The 20,932-nt window shown below is 44.9% G+C and overlaps 1 protein-coding gene across 2 annotated transcripts; it reads right to left on the reverse strand.

Annotated features, from left to right (window-relative positions):
• Positions 1 to 41: 41 nt before the first annotated feature.
• LOC139057815 (uncharacterized) lies at positions 42 to 20,924 on the reverse strand. Of its 2 annotated transcripts, XM_070536569.1 has the most exons (7): positions 20,832 to 20,924; positions 20,408 to 20,504; positions 19,051 to 19,153; positions 17,379 to 17,464; positions 11,237 to 11,344; positions 7,347 to 7,400; positions 42 to 227 (listed from the first exon to the last, which is right to left on the reverse strand). In XM_070536569.1, exons 2-7 carry the CDS (start codon positions 20,480 to 20,482, stop codon positions 45 to 47), a joined length of 609 nt encoding a protein of 202 aa, XP_070392670.1. In that variant the 5' UTR covers positions 20,483 to 20,504; positions 20,832 to 20,924; the 3' UTR covers positions 42 to 44. The 2 variants fall into 2 exon arrangements, with proteins under 2 accessions (XP_070392670.1, XP_070392671.1); XM_070536570.1 differs by lacking the exon at positions 11,237 to 11,344.
• Between the last annotated feature and the right edge of the window lie 8 nt (positions 20,925 to 20,932).

Raw genomic sequence — 20,932 nt, forward strand, 5'->3', positions numbered from 1 at the left:
GTGAATTTATAAGAAATGCAACACCAGCTTTTGTTGTGACACCATTATCGAAATTTATTTATTTGAGGCAATTCTAGAGAATCCTTACGAGGCGAAAATGTTGGTGGCGGCTGTGCAAATCGCTCAGCAGCAACTGCTGCGGCAGACATTTCCGCGACTTCGGCGGCCACGAAGTCAGGATTCAGTACCAGCATACTGTAACGGTACACTTTTCTTGCGAAGTAAGCCTGCAATGAGATAGCAGTCAGTGTGTTTCAGCATGGTCTCCACATTAGCAAAGCATAAACGCAGTTAGACATTATCTCCGAGAGGAACATTATGGCGGATGTTCGTATTGAAAAGTTGAAGGAGAGCCGATCTTGTTCCATTTCTTTTTCTACATTTCCAATACAGATGGAAATAACTTCCGTAAATATAAATATTCAGCTGCAAGTCAACACTGCTTCGGTCCCTCTTTCCTGCCTTCGAGTTTCCTTTTGACAATCAGGAGCAGAGGCAAGGCGTTTTATCGCGTTAGTACGGCGGGTTTATTATTTTTTTTTCTTTCCTCTATGTTAGAGAAACGAACTTTCCCAGTTCGCGTGAAGTATGCACGCTAGAGCGAAATGCCAACACACATATGGAGCTTAGCTTTAACCACGAAGGAAACTGGTTCCGATGGGAAAGATTCACGTATATGGTACATGGAAATGCACAAGAACACCTGACTAGCAATTATATTTAACCTTTTTAATTAACAGAGGTGTTGGAATAGTGAAATTTCTGATAGACTTAAACCCGATATATTCGAGAAAAACTCCAAGAGATTGTCAACTTGAACATCAGTTATTATTATTATTATTATTATTATTATTATTATTATTACCACAGTGAAATATTAACTAGCGTGGAGTCCGCTTGAGGAAAAAAAGAAGAGGCTCCTTTCTGCATAATTTCACGCACACACACACACACACGTGTGTGTGTGTGTGTTTGTGTGTGTTGCCGTTCGCAAGTGGACGTGTTGCGACAAAGCTTGTTAGTGAGAAGGAACTGCTTTTAGTTGCCTTGTACACCATGAAAATGACAATAATGGAACAAGGGAACAGCATGTCACCAGCTGTTCATTGAAGAACCGTTTGCTACAGTACCGCACGTTGTTTTAAAAGGTGCCGGTAAAATTTGCATGCATAATAAATTGATTCACCTAAATCGAGAAAAAATATCGAATACAGAGTGCAGTTATCAGGGCAGACGGTGTATGGGCCGAGGCGTAGCCAGGGAGTAGCACACCGGGCAAGTAGTTCCCCACACTTACACAGAACACCCATCCCAGAGATTCCTGTGCATGCGGCCAGCACCACTCCCTCCCTCTCACCGTTCCCGTCTCCGGTACTCGCCCGTTCTGTTTTGCTCAACAGGGTGTTGAGAAACGACCCCTTCACTGGTGGCGCCCGATAGAGTCACTAGTGACTAGCGCTGAGGCTGCCCAGCGCCGCTCGATCCCGCTACAAGAGGGTTGGGGCTTCTACGCTTTCTCCAATCAGGAGCGCAAGCGCTAGGTGGAGCGCTTGCGCTCTAGATCTAGGTCTATGTAGAGATCTAGGTGGAGCGCTTGCGCTCCACCTAGATCATAGGGGTTGAGTAACACTCTTTCTTGCTTCCCGAGTCTCGCCATGCCACTTGTGGACCTTACGTGTCAAACGCAGTGGCGCCATAGCCGAGTAAGTGTGAAATTTCTGCAACAAATTGCACACGTGTAGGCCTTATGACTCCTGATGTGATGAGAAACGGACAAACGTACTGCTGAACTACGCCTCTCTGAAAGCCGCGCGCAAGGGTAAAGTTCGGTCCGATTGCATCATACGTGGTGCGACAACGGCGCCATCTGCACCTGCGACACACATGCCTCCTCACATATACATCTGGCCCCAGGCAAAGGGCCCTCGCTTCGCTCCCAACGGAATGGCGACCAACCTCCCTACAGACCTGGGCGCTATAGCGAGACACTGCAGTGCTGCGACCACCAACGAGCTCTGGCGGTCACTGTACGAATTCCTGGGTGATCCTGAGGCTCCAGCCACTGGCACCAGGCTTCTTCATCTCGAGCGTACCAGCGAAAGCATCAGACCCCATGATGTAGATAATTAAGTCCCCCACTGTTTCCCTTACCTTCTCACTCCCACTACTTCCGAATCCAATTCACCGCAGCCCTTTAAGGGCAAAAATTGGGAATAAAGACGTGTAAACAACAACAATCATATATACGTGATCGATCAATGGCTTTTTTCCGCTACACAGCCTGTTCTCGACAACCTTGCGTTCAACCACACGAGGTCGTCACCGCTCCTAAGCACGACGCTGCTAGCGACACCTTATGGCCCTCGTGGTGTGACGTCGTCTGAGGTTCCGGGTATAAAACAACCTACGCATCAGTTTGACTTCTAAGGGCACGGCGGACACATCACTGCCATGGCGTTAACCAAGCGATTACTTCGCCTTGTGCAGGGTGTCTTCGGTTTTGCGACAATAACAGCCGGAAGCACGCAGCTTTACCAGTATTTCCTCGACGATGGATCACAGCCTGTTCTCGACAACCTTGCGTTCAACCGCACGAGGTCGCCACCGCTCCTAAGCACGCCGCTGCTAGCGACACCTTATGGCCCTCGTGGTGTGACGTCGTCTGAGGCTCCGGGTATAAAACAACCTACGCATCAGTTTGACTTCTAAGGGCACGGCGGACACATCACTGCCATGGCGTTAACCAAGCGATTACTTTGCCTTGTGCACAGTGGCGTAGCTAGGTCGTCTGGCACCCGGGGCCCATAGGTCTTCTGTCAACCCCCCCCCCCCCCCCCCCCCGTATGTAGTCGAGGAAGGCGAGGATATCGACAATTTCTGGGGGGTGTCTTCAGTCGTATATGACACCCCCCCACTGGCCCCTTGCACCCGGGGCCCACGGCACCCCGCCCCCCCCCCCCTGCTTCTACGCCACTGCTTGTGCAGGTCACTTGTATTGATATTTAATTTCGTACTGACTGTTGTTGTATTGTGGTCCTGCAGTGCCCTACACAGTATCTTCAATTTGCGCACAGCTGTGTGAACGTTATAGAATTTTACTGTGTGGCGACGTGCAGCAAAAACTAGGCCCCACTCAGAAGGAATTTTTTAAACAACTGCTAAATGGGCAAGCTACCCTTCGTAATGAGATGCTGGAGTTAAAATCTCAACTTGTAAAAACTGAGAATGTCATTAGTGAATTGCATCGTATGTTTGCTCAGTTTGAAAGAATGCTCTCTGAAACCTTAACTATGCCAGACCAGGCAAGCCAAGTACATTCATCACTTCAGTCTATAGAACATTCCTTAAGTTCTCAGACTAAAAAAGTTACAAACCTTGAGGATCGAAACAGGCGGTCTAACCTTGTTATTCATGGCATTCCACAGGGCCCAAATGAAAGGGAAGCATTACTGAAGGAAACACTAGTTAAGGAAGTCTTCCGAGATAAAGTAGAGGTGAAATGCGATTGGATAGGGCATATCCACCGGCTTGGTAAACAAAAAGGCAAAAGGCCTATCATATTACATTTATAAGACTATAACCAAAATAAGATAATATTAGCAAATCAGTTCCAGTATTTTCATTCATAATGATGATTCGCAGTCAACATTAAAGAAACGAAAACTACTTTGGAGCAGCGCAAAGCAAGGCAAGCAACAAGGAAGAAAAGTATTGATTCATGATAAAATTAATATGGACAGAGACTTATATATCTCAGATGGGAATCAAAATATAAAAGTAATAATGACATATCGCCGTAATGATCAGGTAGAAGCTTGGCGGGAGACTGCCTTTGCATGGAAAATGCTCCGCCTGTTAAGTATGAACGCCCGCAGCATTAAAAAATATCACTGAGGTATGGAATTACTCCTAATGCAGCACGATGCACACATAACTATTTTAACCGAAACGTGGCTTCATACTGAAATATCTGATGACGACGTGTTTCCTCCTTCTTAAACTGTTTTCCGCATGAATCACTTAACTAAAGGTGCCGTAGTAGCGGTGCTTGTTAGAAATCAAGTGGATGCTATACTGAATGACATTGCATTTGAATGATTGTGCATCAAGCTCTCTTTTTGTAGGCAAACATTTATTCTACATGCTTTATACAGACATCCCGACGCGGCTTCGGAATACCTAGCCAAACACAGGTACGCATGCACCAGCATAAAAACAAGAAAACAATTTTGGCTGACAATTTTAATCTCCCTGTTATTAACTGGGATTGGTTTGATACCGGAAATGACGCGAATGTTATCCTCTATATAATGTTAGACCGCAACATTATGCAAGTCGTAAGCCATCCGACTCGTGTACATGGCTCTTGCAGTTCTGTTTTAGATTTAGTGTTTCTTCCCCACTGTATTGCTGATTACACTGCACATATCGAACACGGGCTATCCGATCACAATTAAATCAGTCAATGTTTCTATGCCGATTTCTTGAAATGAAGGGCAAAAAGAAACTCCTGTATATTACTACAAAGGTTACTCACGTGCAGATGATGTGTCATTTATTGATCACTTAGAGGCATGTCCTACTGATTTTGATAGCGATGATGTTGGCGTTTTGTGATAACGCTTTGAGACTATATATATGTGTCGGTATTGCATTGATAAATTTGTGTCGAACAAACGAAAGAAAGTACACAAGGAAACGTCGTGGATGGTGCGAGACATCATCCATTTAAAACGCGAAGTGAAAAGATTAAAAGAGAACTACGCATCACTTAACATCATAGCGCACACCAACGGAATACTTGCAAGTGCATCGCATCGTTCAAAGTAACGTTATTTCAGTACAGCGCTACAAAGCTTTATTAAAACCGATCAGACTAAATTTTGGAACAAATTGAGTGAGAAAAAGAAGCTAGTTTCACAGATTTCTGCTAACGCGATTATCATTAACGAACAAAGAGGCACAGCCGAACAATTCGATATACGCTTCAACAGCATATTTTCTGCTGTAGCTGATGGCTTTCCCTCTACCACAGACACTGCAATTAGAAATTTTTCAAATAGTATCAGTTACCCTGGAGTGCCCTCAACTCTACTTGAAAACTAAAACTTCTTCTGGACCCGATAACACACCATATTTCATGCTTCCTTGTCTTGTTCGAGATGGCCCAAGGACTGGAGGACAGCCAGTGTGGTGCCCCTCTTTAAGAAAGGCGACTGACTAAATTTAGAAAACTACCGCCCCATCTCACTAACGTCAACTTGCTGTAAACTAATAGAGTATATTATTGCAAAAGCCATGAACGAGTTTTCTGACGAGAATAAAATTCTAACCAACTCTCAACATGGTTTCAGAAAGGGATATTTTACACTAACACTAGTCACAGTCATTCACACTTTGGCTTCTTCTATTGAAAACAACAACAAAATTGATTTAATTTTTCTGAATTTTAGTAAAGCTTTCAATAAGGTACCTCAATCCAAACTAATATTTAAGCTAAAAAACTATGGCATACCAGAACTACTTGTTTCTTGGATCGCTGAATACTGAAATAATCGCGAACAGTTCGTGGATCTAGTGAGCATCACTTGGCCTGTTTTCCAGTTAAATCTGAGGTACCACAGGGAAGTGTACCGGGTTCTTTGTTGTTCCTCTTGTACGTGAATGACATTGTTGAAGTTGTAAAATCTAAGGTTCAAATAAGACTATTTGAAGATGATTGTGTCTTGTTTAAAGAAATTACCCACACTTGTGACCAAGAAAGATGATCTGAATGAGAGCCTCAGTAAAATTTTCTATTGGTGCAATCAATGGGGGATGACCTTAAATGTTGAAAAAATTGTTTTTCTTCCCACTTCCCACAAGAAAACATCTCTCTATTTCTCTCTCTCTTATAGTCATATGTTAGGCTCTTCTGCACTTAAACAAATTCCCAGCTATAAATATTTAGCAACCTGTTCTGGAACCTTCATGATCAAAATATATCTTTCTGTGCTTCCTGTAAACTGCGCTTTCTCAAATACAAGCTTAAACACGCCACATCCACTGTTAAACTACTCGCCTATTACTACTTTATTCAACCGAAGCTCGAGCACGCCTGTATTATCTGGGACACCTACAGTCAATGTAACAAGGAAACGTGAACGAATCCAAAGACAGGTTATCCGGTTCGCTTACTACAAATTTTCGACATTCGGCTCTCCAACGGAACTAATCAGGTCTAATAGTATTACTACACTTAAATCACGTCGAAAATTTACGGATGGACTTTCTTTCTCAGTTACCTAATAACAAACTGGCACTCGACCCGGCAGTATTGTAAATCCACTAATAACGAGGCCTACTCGCCAACATCACCAAAATGCTCCAACCCCCTATTTTGCCCGAAGCAACCTATTTAAGTACTCTCTTTTCGAGCGCCATTAACGATTGGAATGACTTGCCTTTATAAAAGTTGTATCAGCATTGTTTACTTTTTGTATCAGCCTTATTACTGTATTGTTGCACTATTTTGTTGTATTAGCATTGTTTTACTTATTGTGGCCTAATATTGTATTTTATCCACCGTGCATGGACTTCGTGTCCACAGTATGTATTAAATAAATAAATAAATAAATAAATAAATAAATAAATAAATAAATAAATAAATAAGAGTTACTGAAAACGGGTCTTAATTAATATGAAATACGGGTGTCATATTGTTCAGGAAAGGAACGTGCTATTCTACAAGGCAGGGACGTACGGCAGTGATGTGGCCGCCTACTTATATCTGCTGCGTTGTCTTTTGAGATCAGCCGAGTCGCCTGAAATGCGCGCCATCGATAAATGCGGCCCCTCGATACCCGCGTACGGGCCCGCCTCCCCCCTGCTGCTGACGCGATTACTCACCGTTCAGTCACTTCAGTCCACATGTTCAGTGTCCGCATTGGTCGCTTTTGTTTAATCACGGAACACTGGCGCTATCTGCAGTATCTGCTATCTGCGGAAAGAGCCGCGGAGGCTATAAAATAAAAACAAATAATTATGGGATTTTACGTGCCTAAACCACTTTCTGATTACGAGGCACGCCGTAGTGAAGGACTCCGGAAATTTGGACCACCTGGGAATATTCAACGTGCACCTAAATCTAGGTACCACGGGTGTTTTCGCATTTCGCCCCCATCGAAATGCGGCCGCCGTGGCCGGGATTCGATCCCGCGGCCTCGTGCTCAGCAGCCCAACACCATAGCCCCTGAGCAACCACGGCGGGTGGAGGGCATAACAAGTTGCGGCTATCGACAGCATATAGCGCCATCATGAAACCATAAATTATTCTGGTAAGCGAATCAACTTCGGCGTGCATTTACCTTCACTAAAACGAATAATCCGGCAGTGGCGACGAATGGTCCAACTTGCGGCATCTGCGTATAAAAGAAAGAACCGAGGTTAGGTGTTCCCTGTACTGATCAGGCAAAAAACAAACAAACAAAAAAATTCAGTGTCCTTCTATATTATTTGACATGCGATTACAATTATTGGGGATATATATGTATATGTGTAGCCTCAGAAGCAAGAGACGTGCTGTGGCTGAGACGCCATACATTTACTCTCAAGCACACGCACCTCTTCGTCATCCGCTTCTCCAGCCATCGCGTTCTTCAATCGTCACACGTCTCCCACTCCCCTCGAGAAAGCCTTATTTTAGAAGGTGCAAAATAACGACGCAATTTTCTGACATGAACAATGTCGCCATCTCTGCCTAAAGGTGCCACCGAGCGGTTGATCTCATAGTTCAGTGGCAATACCTCGCGTAGAATCTCGTATCCATCCATGATGGAAGTTAACTTGCCGTTGTTCGGATGCCATGGTGTCTCGTACTGAGTCACCGACTTAAATGTCAAGCGGGAGAAGCGTCCTATCAAAGATTACTTTGTTCTTATTGTGGTTAACAACAACAACAACAACAACAACAACAACAACAACAACAACAACAACAACAACAACAACAACAACAACAACAACAATAATAATAATAATAATAAATAGAACAAAGTAATCTTGTTGTTGTTGCGGTTAATATTATTAACCGTAGTTTTCCTTACTTCCTCCACAATCTCATCTCGTTGCTTCAATATGGCTAGATGAGATGCTATTCCATACATGAGGTAAGAAGGTGCGTAACCAGTAACTTCGCGAGGTGTTCTATTGTATTCGTCGATGACATACGAGAGCATCTTAGTCCAAGTCTTCTGTGGTTCATCGTTGATCTTGCATTTAAGTCTGGTGACTTTGGTTTGATTTGTCGGCTCGTTCATACCGCTGCACTATGGATTATGAGGCGTTGTGAAGAGTTGATGTATTCGGTTTATGCTTTAGGAACTGCTTAAGTTTCTCTGCTGTGGACCCTGTTCTACGACCTGAAAGGAACTTCCGTGGTTTGCCGGCAGCAAAAGTGCTTTTTAAGCATGAAATGTAGGCGTCACTGGCTTCATTTTTGTGAGCGAAGGCCCATACAAAGCGAGCGGCATGGCCAATGACCAAGTAGATATTTTTGTTGAGCCGTATCCAGAAAATTGCGATATCCAATATCGCTGATGATATTGCCTTGCTTAGTAACTCAGGGGACCAATTTCAATGCATGCTCACTGACCTGGAGAGGCAAAGCAGAAGGGTGGGTCTAAAGATTAATCTGCAGAAAATCAAAGTAATGTTTAACAGTCTCGGAAGAGAACAGCAGTTTACGATAGGTAGCGGTGCACTGGAAGTGGTAAGGGAATACATCTACTTAGGGTAGGTAGTGACCGCGGATCCGGATCATGAGACTGAAATAATCAGAAGAATAAGAATGGGCTGGGGTGCGTTTTGCAGGCATTCTCGGATCATGAACAGCAGGTTGCCATTATCCCTCAAGAGAAAAGTGTATAACAGCTGTGTCTTAGCAGTACTCACGTACGGGGCAGAAACCTGGAGGTTTACGAAAAGGGTTCTACTCAAATTGAGGACGACGCAACGAGCTATGGAAAGAAGAATGATTGGTGTAACGTTAAGGGATAATAAAAGAGCTGATTGGGTGAGGGAACAAACGCGCGTTAATGACATCTTAGTTGAAATCAAGAAACCGAAATGGGCATGGGCAAGGCATGTAATGAGGAGGGAAGATAATCGATGGTCATTAAGGGTTACGGAACGGATTCCAAGGGAAGGGAAGCGTAGCAGGGGGCGGCAGAAAGTTAGGTGGGCGGATGAGATTAAGAAGTTTGTAGGGACGACATGGCCACAATTTGTACATGACCGGGGTAGTTGGAGAAGTATGGGAGAGGCCTTTGCACTGCAGTGGGCGTAACCAGGCTGATGATGATGATGATGATGATGATGATGATGATGATGATGATGATGATGATGATGATTATACAGTGCATGGTCTTGAAGCGTCGCATATGCGAAGCCCTGGTTCTTCAGTTCTGCGCTTCTTGAGTTCCAAAAAAAGGCTCTTCCACATTTCACGCCCATTTAGTGTCTTTGTGGGACAGTTTTGTGAGAGGATGAGTGATATCGCCGAAATGACGGATGTATTGACGGAAAGTGCCTACGATGCCGAAAAGACGCTGGAGGTCTCGCTCTCGGTTTGGGTGTTAGACAATTGATTATCGCGTAACAACGTTGTTTTGCTTGTGTAGCAGTTCCTTGCGAAATTTTGTGGCACTAATACTCGATGCTGGGCTTGGCAAACTGACAATTTTCGCGCTTCAGTTTTGCTCTCGGCCTCAATAGCTATCAGTAATACATCGGGGTGTTCCAGATGGTCGTCAAATCTATGTGAGTATACGACAACATCGTCAAAGTATTTGATTACATTATTGAGCTGATGTCTTTCTAGTATTGATTTTATGGCTCTTTCAAATGTAGTAGGAGCCGTTCTTTAACCGGAGCGCCGTCCCCAGCCATTCATAATGACAATTAGTCTTGACAAATATAGTTTTCTGAATGTCATCAGGATGCATTCCGACATGCCAGTATGCGGAATTTATGTGAAATGTGGTAAAAAAAAAACACGTTGCATTTCACGAGTGGTCAAGAAAATCGTCAATCCGTGGAATTGGCTGACAATCGGACACCCTTACGGAGTTCAGCTTGCGGTAGTCAACACATAAACGCATGCGTCCCTCGCCTTTCTTTTCCGCTAGAATGACCGGTGCGGCGGGGCGGACAATGAAGGCTTCACAACAACTTCCTTAACAAGAAATGCCAACTTGTTTGTCCATTTCTGCCTTGCCTACTTGCGAAAGTCTGTATGGTGCTCGATGAACTGGAAGAACATTGTTAAGTGCGATCCTATGTTGTTCAGTAGAGATGCATCCAATATCCGCCTGGGATTTCGAGGAGATAGCTTCACGCAAAATTGCCTCGCGCGGCAATTTTGCGCGCATTCGCAGGTTTCTTTCACGCTCGGAAAAGCACTTTTATGTAGCACGTATTGAGCAACAGAAAGTTGTATCGGAAGTTTTCATGTTGCTCTATAATTTTTGTCATTGACATTTTTCATCTAATTATAATATATGAGAAGTTTATTAATTAAGACTACTCATGTAGTTAGGCGGAATAAAAAAAATAATCGAAGTGTCGTCAAGTGACGGCAGACAACATTACCTCGGTTGTGTCCAGCTACGTGATACATGCATATTTTTAAATCTTGGTGCATGATAGTATTGGCACACTGTGTAGTCATGTTATAAGAAGTCAACAAACAATGACCCCAAGGACAGCATAGGGGAAATTACCTGTAGTTCTTAGTTGAATTAAAGAAATGCTGCTCTTGGTGTCATTTATTGTTTGTTGGCTTCTTATAAGAGGACTAAAAAAAATCGGGCCCCTCCGTTTTCTTTGTTCTCATTCATATACGCATATATAGCAAAATGCTGTGTAGCTGTAGCTAAATGCACCACACCAATGCGATCACGGCCGTTTTGCTTCGCACTAGTTAGGCTATACGCGTACACGGCGTGTATCTCTTCTTCCGAGTTCGCTCTCCACGGGTGCCCAGAACGCATGTCGATCACGCAAGGCGCTTCGCGTAAACGCTCACTGCACTCACGAATCGCGCAAACGTTCATTGCTGATTTCTGTCGGCGAAGTTACACAGGCCAACATCCGGGAGGGCACTATATAGGACTCGCTACCCGCAGACGTCACTCGTATACACCGCTATACACGCTATGCGCAGGCGTTTCGAATGAAAGATGGCAGCATGAGCACTGACGTTCTCCTTGTTGCTCTTCCAGATGGCGATGGCGACCAGGGTCAGAGCGTGCGCCACGGTTGTGAACGAGGACCACCACATGTACGCCAGCATCGGGGCGCGAGAATTCTGCCGCCACCAGGGTGCGCCCGGGCGTGATGCGGGAGGAAAAAAAAAATCGAGGCACCGAGTGAGATCAATTGATTTGCAATACTGATAGAAAAAACGTCGCCTCGTTTTTTATTGCTTTATTTGGCATCATTCGACCCAGTAATTATGTTGTGGAGCTTCCATCCCCGAGAGCGCAACAAATAATCAATCGAGTCACCTTCTATTGCGACCAGTTCAAAACGCGCGCCGAGTGCAGCGCCGGCTTTGGATGTGAAAAATAACTGCAGATGAAAAAATGATTCGTCATTTCGTCGAACCCTGCTGTGCCGGTCTCGTGGTGCCAGATACCATGGACGCGTACTATACGGCCGTGCTGCCAAAAGCCGAATCCATTCAGCACTCAACGGGACAAGAAGAGAGAGCATGGCCGGCCCGCAATGTTTCCAGGAGAAGTGAACAAGTGGAAGGACCAATTCGGCAGATTTTGGCGCTCTGCGCTTGGCTAGCCTCCGAAACGGTAACGCTTCGATCCTAGCGTAAAGGCTGAGGAGCGATGGTGGACGTATATAAAAGGCGCTGTAATTAATTATTTGTGGCGCTTTCGAGGAATTCAAACTGCGTACCGTAATTATGGAGTGGACAACTACCTAAAGAACAGTGGCGGTCCAACCACGCCATTTGCGCCATTTTGCTACAATTCGACTTGCTTGCTCCTGGCTGCGCCCATGCACTGAATTGTCATTTGCGTCAACTGCTCAAAAGTGCGATATTTTCGCGTTTTCACGACAATACAATGTTTTCGGCAGGGTTATACAACTACACCCAACGACGTATTTTCTGGATGCCTGATTTTTCGGACATGCCCGATAATTCAGACGCCTTCGCGGCACCACCCCGGTTCCCTGCAGAGTCAACGTATAAGAACGTCTGAAATTTCGGACGCAAAAACTTTTGCCCTTTGATTTTCTGGGCTTTCTGCCATGGCCACAGGTCCGAAGTGGCATTAATCGAAGTTACCACCGTCGCCATTTTTATTATCTCGACGCCTCGAACAGGCGCTCTCCCACGCAGAACAGACCGGCAGCTGTAGCCACCACCGGGGCAACGCTAGGCCTAGTTGCTTCGACGTTCGCTAGCAAGCTTGTTGCTATTCGATGCCGTGTTTTTCATTAAAACAATTCGCGGCTGTTAGCAATGGCGCGGACTCCGCCTTTGTAATCCTCGCCACTGGCTTCAAAGCTCGGAAAGCACGACGCGTTGCATAATGCCTGTTCCCGCACATCAGCTTTGCCTTTATATAGAAATGTTACGCGGTGAAGCATATGAAAAGTATTGCGGTGAAGCATACCATGAGTGGCAAGAGGCAATTGTCACGGGACACAGCATGTATTCATTAATTATAAACTTGTGCACCCGCCATCTCCTGTCACAGTACGAGCACCGATACGCCTAATTAGTGTACTGACAGGCCTTCAGAGCTATTTCGGACGTGCCTGTGGTGATCTGAGCTTTGGGGGCAGTAAAAGGCGTTCATTCGTTTTTTCTGACGCTTTCGTGGCCCCTAGGGAGTCCGAAAAATTGGACGTTGACTGTACTCAGGTATACGCATGGATTTGTGAACGTTCAAATGAATCAATTCGCGACTAGATTATGTACTGCTCTATTTTTCGTATATTTGATGAAATATACTTGGCTGAGGTCGGTGCATTGCACGCAACCTTACCACGGCGCTCGGTTGGTTTTGGGACAAAAGAAAATTTAATTCTGGAATTTTTACGTGGCAGAAACACTATCTGATCATGAGGTACGCCTATCTTGGTACAAGGGTCATCATCTCCAATTGAAACAATTCCTATACCCGAAGCCGACAAAAAAGGGAACGCCGACGAAAGCAGCGCCTACGTGGGAAGTTGTAGGACTGATTGGTCACTGGGAAGCTCGCAGATCGTATCGCATGCGCGTGTTCATGCACGCAGATACACGCGTTTGCACATGTACTTTGGAACTTTCTGTAAATCTGCGAATTTGTGTGCGCAGGAGTAGTTGCCGGCTTCGACGGTTGTCAAAAACACGTATGCATGATCTCAGAGCCGATCGCCGGTTAGCCACTCTGCGAGCGTATTGGCGGCAACATTTCCGCGACGGCTTGCGGAAAGCTTGCCGGTCACATCGGCCAACAGCAAATTTTCGCAATGGCACAGTGCCTTGGCCGTTAGGCCTAACGGTAGTGCTTCGAAAGGTCGGTCGGGTATCGGCGACAAAAATTACTGTTTTACACCGTATGGACGCGTATCTATTCGCAGAGGTCACACGACACACGGGAAGCCGGCAAACCGTCTCAGAACGAAAGCGAGCGTACGGGATGGTACCGAACGTTGTTCTGCACCGTCATCGCCATCTTTGCGGCGCACCACACGGAGGCATCTCATCTTAACTCCGTTCACAGACGTACAGTCTCTTCTCGAGCTTCTAGCCTTGGTAATGGGCATAATACAAATTTTGCCTAGTGCGGTAAAGCATATCAAAGCACATTTGTCATTTGGAATGCACATAAGATATTTGCCATCTCTTTTTGTCGTGTGCCTGACGACGCAGTTTGTTCTCCTCATTTGTAGCTTTATGTATGTCTTAAGCCCTGGCGCGTATCTTTGTTCTCGTTAGCCTACAAAATGTTATTTAATTGTTTACAAAATTAAATTTTTGCCTACTTAAATAAAAATGTTTGCAACATACCGTGCATGGTACACCTTCCGTGGGAAGGCAAGCTTAATTGGTCACTGTTGGCTTTGTGTTTTGCTTCACTCTTGAGCAGCACTTATTGATTTCACAGTAACAACAAGCTTCGTCAAATGGCCACAGATTACTGCTGTACTACCCAGTGTTCCAAAAAGCGCAATGTTTCTGCTCCGAAACTTCTCCGAAATGCTGGTGTGTCTGCGCCTAAACTACTCCAGAAGGACATTTTTACTGCTCCAAGAACTCCTCAAATTCCTCAACTGGCCGGACCACTACTGAAAAAAAAAAAAATCAAGAGATAAAGTTTTTGTCAGCACTAATTTGCTTAATAGATCTTGATGGTCTAGTTGGTGAGCGACGATATTGAAGCAGAGAGCTCAAATCTAACAAATTCACGCATACATAAAAAGGACATACACAGCCGCTGGATTGCGACTACTGCTTTATTGTTCAAAGATCCGTCTTCAGTAGTGTCCTTTGAGAAGCGCACGTGCTCTGACGGCAGTGAGGCGTGAGCAAGACCCAGAGTAAAAAATAAAAACAAAGATGACATTTTTTTTATTCCCGCTTCAGGAATAATCGAAGTCCAAGATATAGCGGCACCCTTTGTCAGAGAATGATACCGAGGGGCAACTGTTACACCTGTCTTCCCATTCGTGAACTTATATTGCTTCAAAAATTTCCCTTTTCTTGGGGGGAAGTGTTCTTTTTATGTGTGCGTGAACTTGTCAAATATAAGTGCGCTGCTTCAATATCAGCACTCACTTCATTGATTCCACAATGCGTGGGATCGACATTCTTATTTTCCTTTTTCTATCATTCCTTTTTTTTCCATTCCTCCTTGTTCTTACCGCCCTATTTATGGGCTAAACCCCGCCACGGGTTTGTGAGATTTTCGCAGAATAAAGACGACGACGACGACGTGGGAGATAAACGGACACTGTTTCTTGAACCCGGCCCGAGATATGGAACAAAAGTGTAACTGACACAGGTGCAAGCGATGGAGGGTACCCTTGCTGCACATGCGCGATGCCTTTTAGTCCTCCAACCAGAACTCTGTTCCCACTTTTGTGAAAACTCCCTGTTCACAAGCGCACCTCGACGATGAAGGCGTCACCCCCTCGGTTCAACTTTCTTCCATTGGATCGCTGCGCTGCATGGCTACACTCCAAGCCCAGTAACGTTCATAAAGGTGCAAATTTCCCCCCTTTAAAGGCAGCCGCGGTGTTATCTACATTAAAGAACGCTAATACCTACACGAGTTTGGAAGTTTGGAATGCTTTCCATCAATCATAATGCTGACGCTATAACAGGAATGAAATTCCCAGGGATGGACATAGATAACTGGGGCACCAGGCGTTTTCAAGCAGTACGTACAACACGACGTACAGCACTGAAGTTATGTGTATATTGACCTGTAAACTTTAGTAACATGGGCGCAACCTTCAAGCATAACAAAAAATAACAAAAAAATATCCAGGGTTGTGCGCGAATAGTAATTTCGAGACTGAATCAAGTATGAAGACAATAGTACCAGGAGCGAATGGACTTGAATACCAAATACTTTTCGAATAATCTTCTAATACTGAACTGTCGTACACACCTTCACTCACCACATTCTCGCATATTCAAAACGTTAAGAAGTTTCTGTCATTACACTGCACAGGGCCGCTATTTTGTAGCGATGCCTTATGCCTTATTCTATGCTATTCTTATCATCCACCACACACGGCCGCCTGATCCCGTTGATAATGTGGGCAGACCGTCGCTCTGACCACTGGCCAAGCGCGAAAAGCCTGAAAAGGCATAGAATCGGAAAAGGCATCGCTACAAAATACCGGCCCAGTATGAAGCGTTGTTTAATAAAAGCACGAATTGACTACTAGGAGCAAATAAACAGTTTTTTTACAATAAACAGCTCACTTCAGAAAGGTTAGACAATAACACTGAGGCACCATATATCGTCAGCGAAAACGCATTGTTGCTCGACGCGAGTTAAATCAGACGACTTATTACCGCGACGCACATCATGGCATTGCTAAACTGAGAGATACGGAAGAAAAGAAAATTTACTAAAGAAATGTGCCGGCAAAGGAGATGAATTCTTCGCACTAAGAAAAAATTGTGCCTTGCACTATAGTTTGTCCAACGACGTTATACAAATCTTTTAATATGACATAAGCGGAGCAGAAGCAGCCATTCTTCATTCACCTTCACAAGTATCTTCAGGACGAAATGGTGGGCTAGTTGGTTATACATGTCTATTTGATCACAGCACACACGAAGTCGACAGGGACTGCCAGAGTAAAGACGCCAGAAAGCGCTGTCTCGCGTAAGCCTAAATTTCTCGTGTATACATATATATATAAGCCTAAATTAACAGCGCTTTGTGGTGTCTTTCCTCTCTCTCAGTCCCTGTCGATTTATTGTGTGCTGTGATCCAACAGACAAGAATCCACAGCCACCTTCAAGCGATTTAAGCTACGGATACATGGTATGACAAAGACATGCTCCAGCGCGGAAGAAAAATTAAAAGAGGCGCAGAGACAAAAGGACGGCAGAAAAGCTGTATATAGAGCGCTGGGCTCTCACCGCTTTGGCGTCTGCACTTCTTTTCATTTTTTCTTACGCGCTTGTACACGACTTTGTCTAAACCAATTAAAGCACAACTCTCTGCCTTAATAATATGCGCACAGAAGAAAATGAAGAGGAAAGGGGAATTGCGGCGAGTGCATCCTGCAGTGCAGCCACGACGACGTGCAGTCAGTCAGAAACTATCACAGCGCGTTCGGTATATAGCTCGCTAGGCATGTGCAGATAATTTAGGCTTACACGAGACATGTGCATGTTAACAGATTATTGGATATGTTAACAGAGAACTGGATTATTGTGCAATTCCTAAACCATCATAGCGTGTATATTCTAGCGGTTTCTTTTGTTCGCTTCAAAAACCGGTTAAAATGATTACCCAGCATGACAAACGTTCGAACCAAACGTTTTTATATTCGGCGGTATCAAAATCTTATCTAAATTGCGGCTGCCCCCCCCCCCCCATAATAACACGCACAAAGTTTCACCGAACTTTGCTTTTCGGCCAAGAAAAGAGCGTACAAGATTGCTGCAAGAACGTCACTCAGTGGGGTCACTGTGTGGAAAAGGCGTCACAAGTATTTCAGCACGGCTTCGGCTAGCTTATTATGAGGTACCCTTTTTTTTAAACATAGCTTTCTCTATGACTGAATACGTCGCAATGCTTCGGGCTCATGTGCAGTGAAAAAAATTCCCAGCGAAGCAAGCCACAAAATTATCAGCTTACATCTTCAATGCCGATGACAAGGTATAAATCCAAGAGGCTGCTGATGTAGAATGAAGCCACCACCAGCGAACCGGCGAACTGTATCTCTGCGAGGCGGACGGCGTCGTGCATCATGAGTGGGACAGAATGCAGACGGCGGTATTTGAAATCTAATACGTCATGCGGTCCAAACAAAGAGGAACGCTCGTGATCAGTATACATAGCGTATAATGGTTTCGTAAATATGTGTTTATCCTTTAAAGTGCGATGCAATGGGACATCTCATACTTATTCCTGCAGGTAGCTAGCCAGTCCGGCATTTTTTACAGCGTGTATTCCGTGTAAGACTCGTGAAACTGGACACGCTGCCATTCATGACATCTATACAATAATTAGCAAGTTCGTATCAGTATCATGACCATATAAAGTACCATCATAACTTAGTCACAACGTATTGTTGGGATGCTTGGCTCATTAAGGCAGCAAACGGAAGCCAGACAACACGAGAGACACGCAAGGAGCGCCTTGTCATCGCCTACAGGCTCCTTGTCGTCCCACGTCTCCTCTGGCGCCGGTTGCTGTCGTCATCACTTGCATAAGAACGCAACTAATTTTTAAATCGCATTTCTACGCTCTGAAGTGCAGTATACGGAAACGAGGTGGTTACGAGCAGCTTTCACGCCGGCGAGCGTGACGAAAAGGACAGTCACCCAGAAAATATGTTTGTTTCCAGAACAGAATCATCGCCATTATCCGCATGATTACCATCAACTTATTTCACTACGGGACGAACGCTTCTACAGGTGACCTCTCTATATGTAGTTGTCCATATCTAGAGTCGGTCTATTTCTCTCGACGCCTGCAAATTTCTTCACCTAAGCTACACACTCCTTTGTCAACCAGCGATTGCATTACCCCCCCCCCCCCCCCTTAAATACTTATTCTGTTACTCTGATAGGCAATTGGTTGTCTGTTCTACCCAAAGGGAATAGCCTTGAACAAACACCCCCCCCCCCTCCACCTTCACTCGCCAATTCCTAATCACCTCATCCCAATTTTGCGTTTAATCTGAAACGGCCCCATTTTCTCCCACACAGGTGTGCCGATACAACGGCGTACAGTGCCTGCACGGACCCAGTTATATCTTTTATCAAACATTTGTTGTCATGAATCAACAGATATCTGTACTACTGCGGAGCACGATACTCTTTTCCATGGAGTCCTACGAAAGCAAACGCAAAAGAAAAGACGGATAACGAAAATGTAATTTTTCATAAACTAGCCTATAAGGCTGGACAATTATTTTGCGGCAGCTCAAGATATATTTATGCACTCTCTGACAAAAAGTAATTAGCAGGCCATTTGTAAACACATATCTGAACAGTCATTTTTTCCATACAATGTCAGTTTTCTAAGAGCATAACTACGGCAAAGGCACATCCGGCGCAGTATTGTTAGAGTCCTTCAATACCGGTATTGTTTCAATGTCATATCACGCTGGCACAGGGGAAATGCTCGCGTCGTCAGGCCAGCGTTTTCATGGCCGCACTGCTGCATGTACTAGTGGGTGAAAGCTAGTATTGTCTCAATAGACCTAGCCCCACAACGTCCTTCAAACACGCTTTTTTATTCTTGCTTCTAAGCGAAGTGAAACGAGAATACGCGCCACTACGTGGCCGCGAGACTGTCGCACCTGCAGGGGTGCTGTCGATGGAGTGGAGCTTGAGCTGAACGGCGGCGTCCTCGGCCGTCAGCACGCTGAAGAGGAACACCATCACCAGCACGCTGTGCAGCGTCTGTGCGCGTATATACATGGAGAAGAAGGGTAAGAGCACATGACGCACCTACTTTAACGGGCGGGAGCGCACTTTAGTAGCGATAAATTAGGCGGATTTTTGTTTGTTTGTTCACGGTTGGTATGGCATATGACTATGTGACTAAAGCATAAGTCACACACGCACAACACACAGAGAACACACACACATAAACGACCACAACACACGACACATAACACACACAGTATCGGGCCTCTGTTCGAATCCGGCCGTTGGCCCGAATCCGGCCGACGACGACCAGTGGCCCTATGGGGCGGACTTGTACACGTTACAGAAGAAATGTAACCGATTACTTTAACGTTACTTTCCTTTCTACTTTTATTAACATTGCACAAACGTATGAACCGAACGAGCTAGCCTGGCTCATTCAATGCGTCTTCTGCAGCCCTTCACACGTTATCTTCACTATGCTGTTCAAAATTTTCTTTCGTTGTCGTTTCTTGAGACGACATCTGCGGCCACACTTAAAGCTCTCTCGATGTGTGCGCGATAAAGAGAATGGCTGTATTGCAATGTACGAACAGCTTGCTCACAAGACTATGGTTAATTAAGGGAAAATGAGAAATCCACACAATCGTAGCAATTGCTACAAAGGAAACCTATACGGGTTCCTCGAAAGAAAAGCCCCGCAGTTGAAGAAAAATTCGTCCTAGTCCGGGACTCGAGCGCGGGACCACTGCCTTTCCGGGCCAGCGGCTCTGCCATCTGAGCTATGCAGGCGGCTAGCAGATGGCAGGGCGAAGTCAATTTGTCAACAACAGATGATCGAATTTGTCAACACAACGGGTCTAGAAGAAATTAGTGTCAATTTTCTTCAAAGCTTACGTCAAGAATATGACTAAACCACTTCCTTATTGCTAGGCATGCATCTGACTTCCCATTTAGGACGATTATTTTACCTATAGTCGCTTCCTATTCAATACTGAAAAGGATTGAAGGCAGCGTACGATAGGTCTCAGAAGGGTAAAAATGATCTGCTTGTTTCCGACACCCAAAAATAAACCTAGATTTCACATGTTCGCATTGTGCACTTTCATTAAAGTTCTATTTGTTCCTGATAATGTCTTATATGTGTCACCTCGCGTTCTTCTTGTATTAATGCACTTTTTTAAAAGCGAAGCTGTGCATGGCTAGGATTCCGTGCATTATTGTTCCCCATGAACAAAAACTATCACCATAAGTCAGCAAAATGTGCGACATGCAATGGTGGCTTACGAAAAAAATGCTGCTCGCCGTCTGTATGCCGGGCCTGTTCTTGAACATTAAGTGGTCGAAGCAGTCATCCATCATGCGACGATGAGGGCGGTATCCGCTGCAAAAATAACAATAATAATCACAATAAGAATAATTGTATGGCTACACAATATTGGGTTCAGTTTCACTCAGCGAGCAATACCGCCTAAGCTGCTAGTTGTGCAAAATGTACGCCGAATATCGGGGCCTTCAGTAAACAGAGTCAAGCAACTGCAACTGAACAAAGCTCAAGTGGACGTGAAAAACGCCATGTGCTCTTTGAGCCAGCAGTCACTACGCGCGTAGTTAGCCAGAGCTGAAAAGCTGGTGCAACATATTCTTACTCTAATATTAAGTTTAGCAGTATGATAAACTGGTCTAGGTTGTCATGATGGCAACACTTTACCCGTTTGCCTGTGTCCGACGAGCTTAGAATTGACTATGAGGTAACTCAGCTTGGGAAGCCAAAATATACTTGCTTGCGCGGCGCTTTCAGCTTGATGATGA

The sequence above is a fragment of the Dermacentor albipictus genome, chromosome 3, assembly GCF_038994185.2.
Source record: "Dermacentor albipictus isolate Rhodes 1998 colony chromosome 3, USDA_Dalb.pri_finalv2, whole genome shotgun sequence".
Classification (NCBI taxonomy): Eukaryota; Metazoa; Arthropoda; class Arachnida; order Ixodida; family Ixodidae; genus Dermacentor; species Dermacentor albipictus.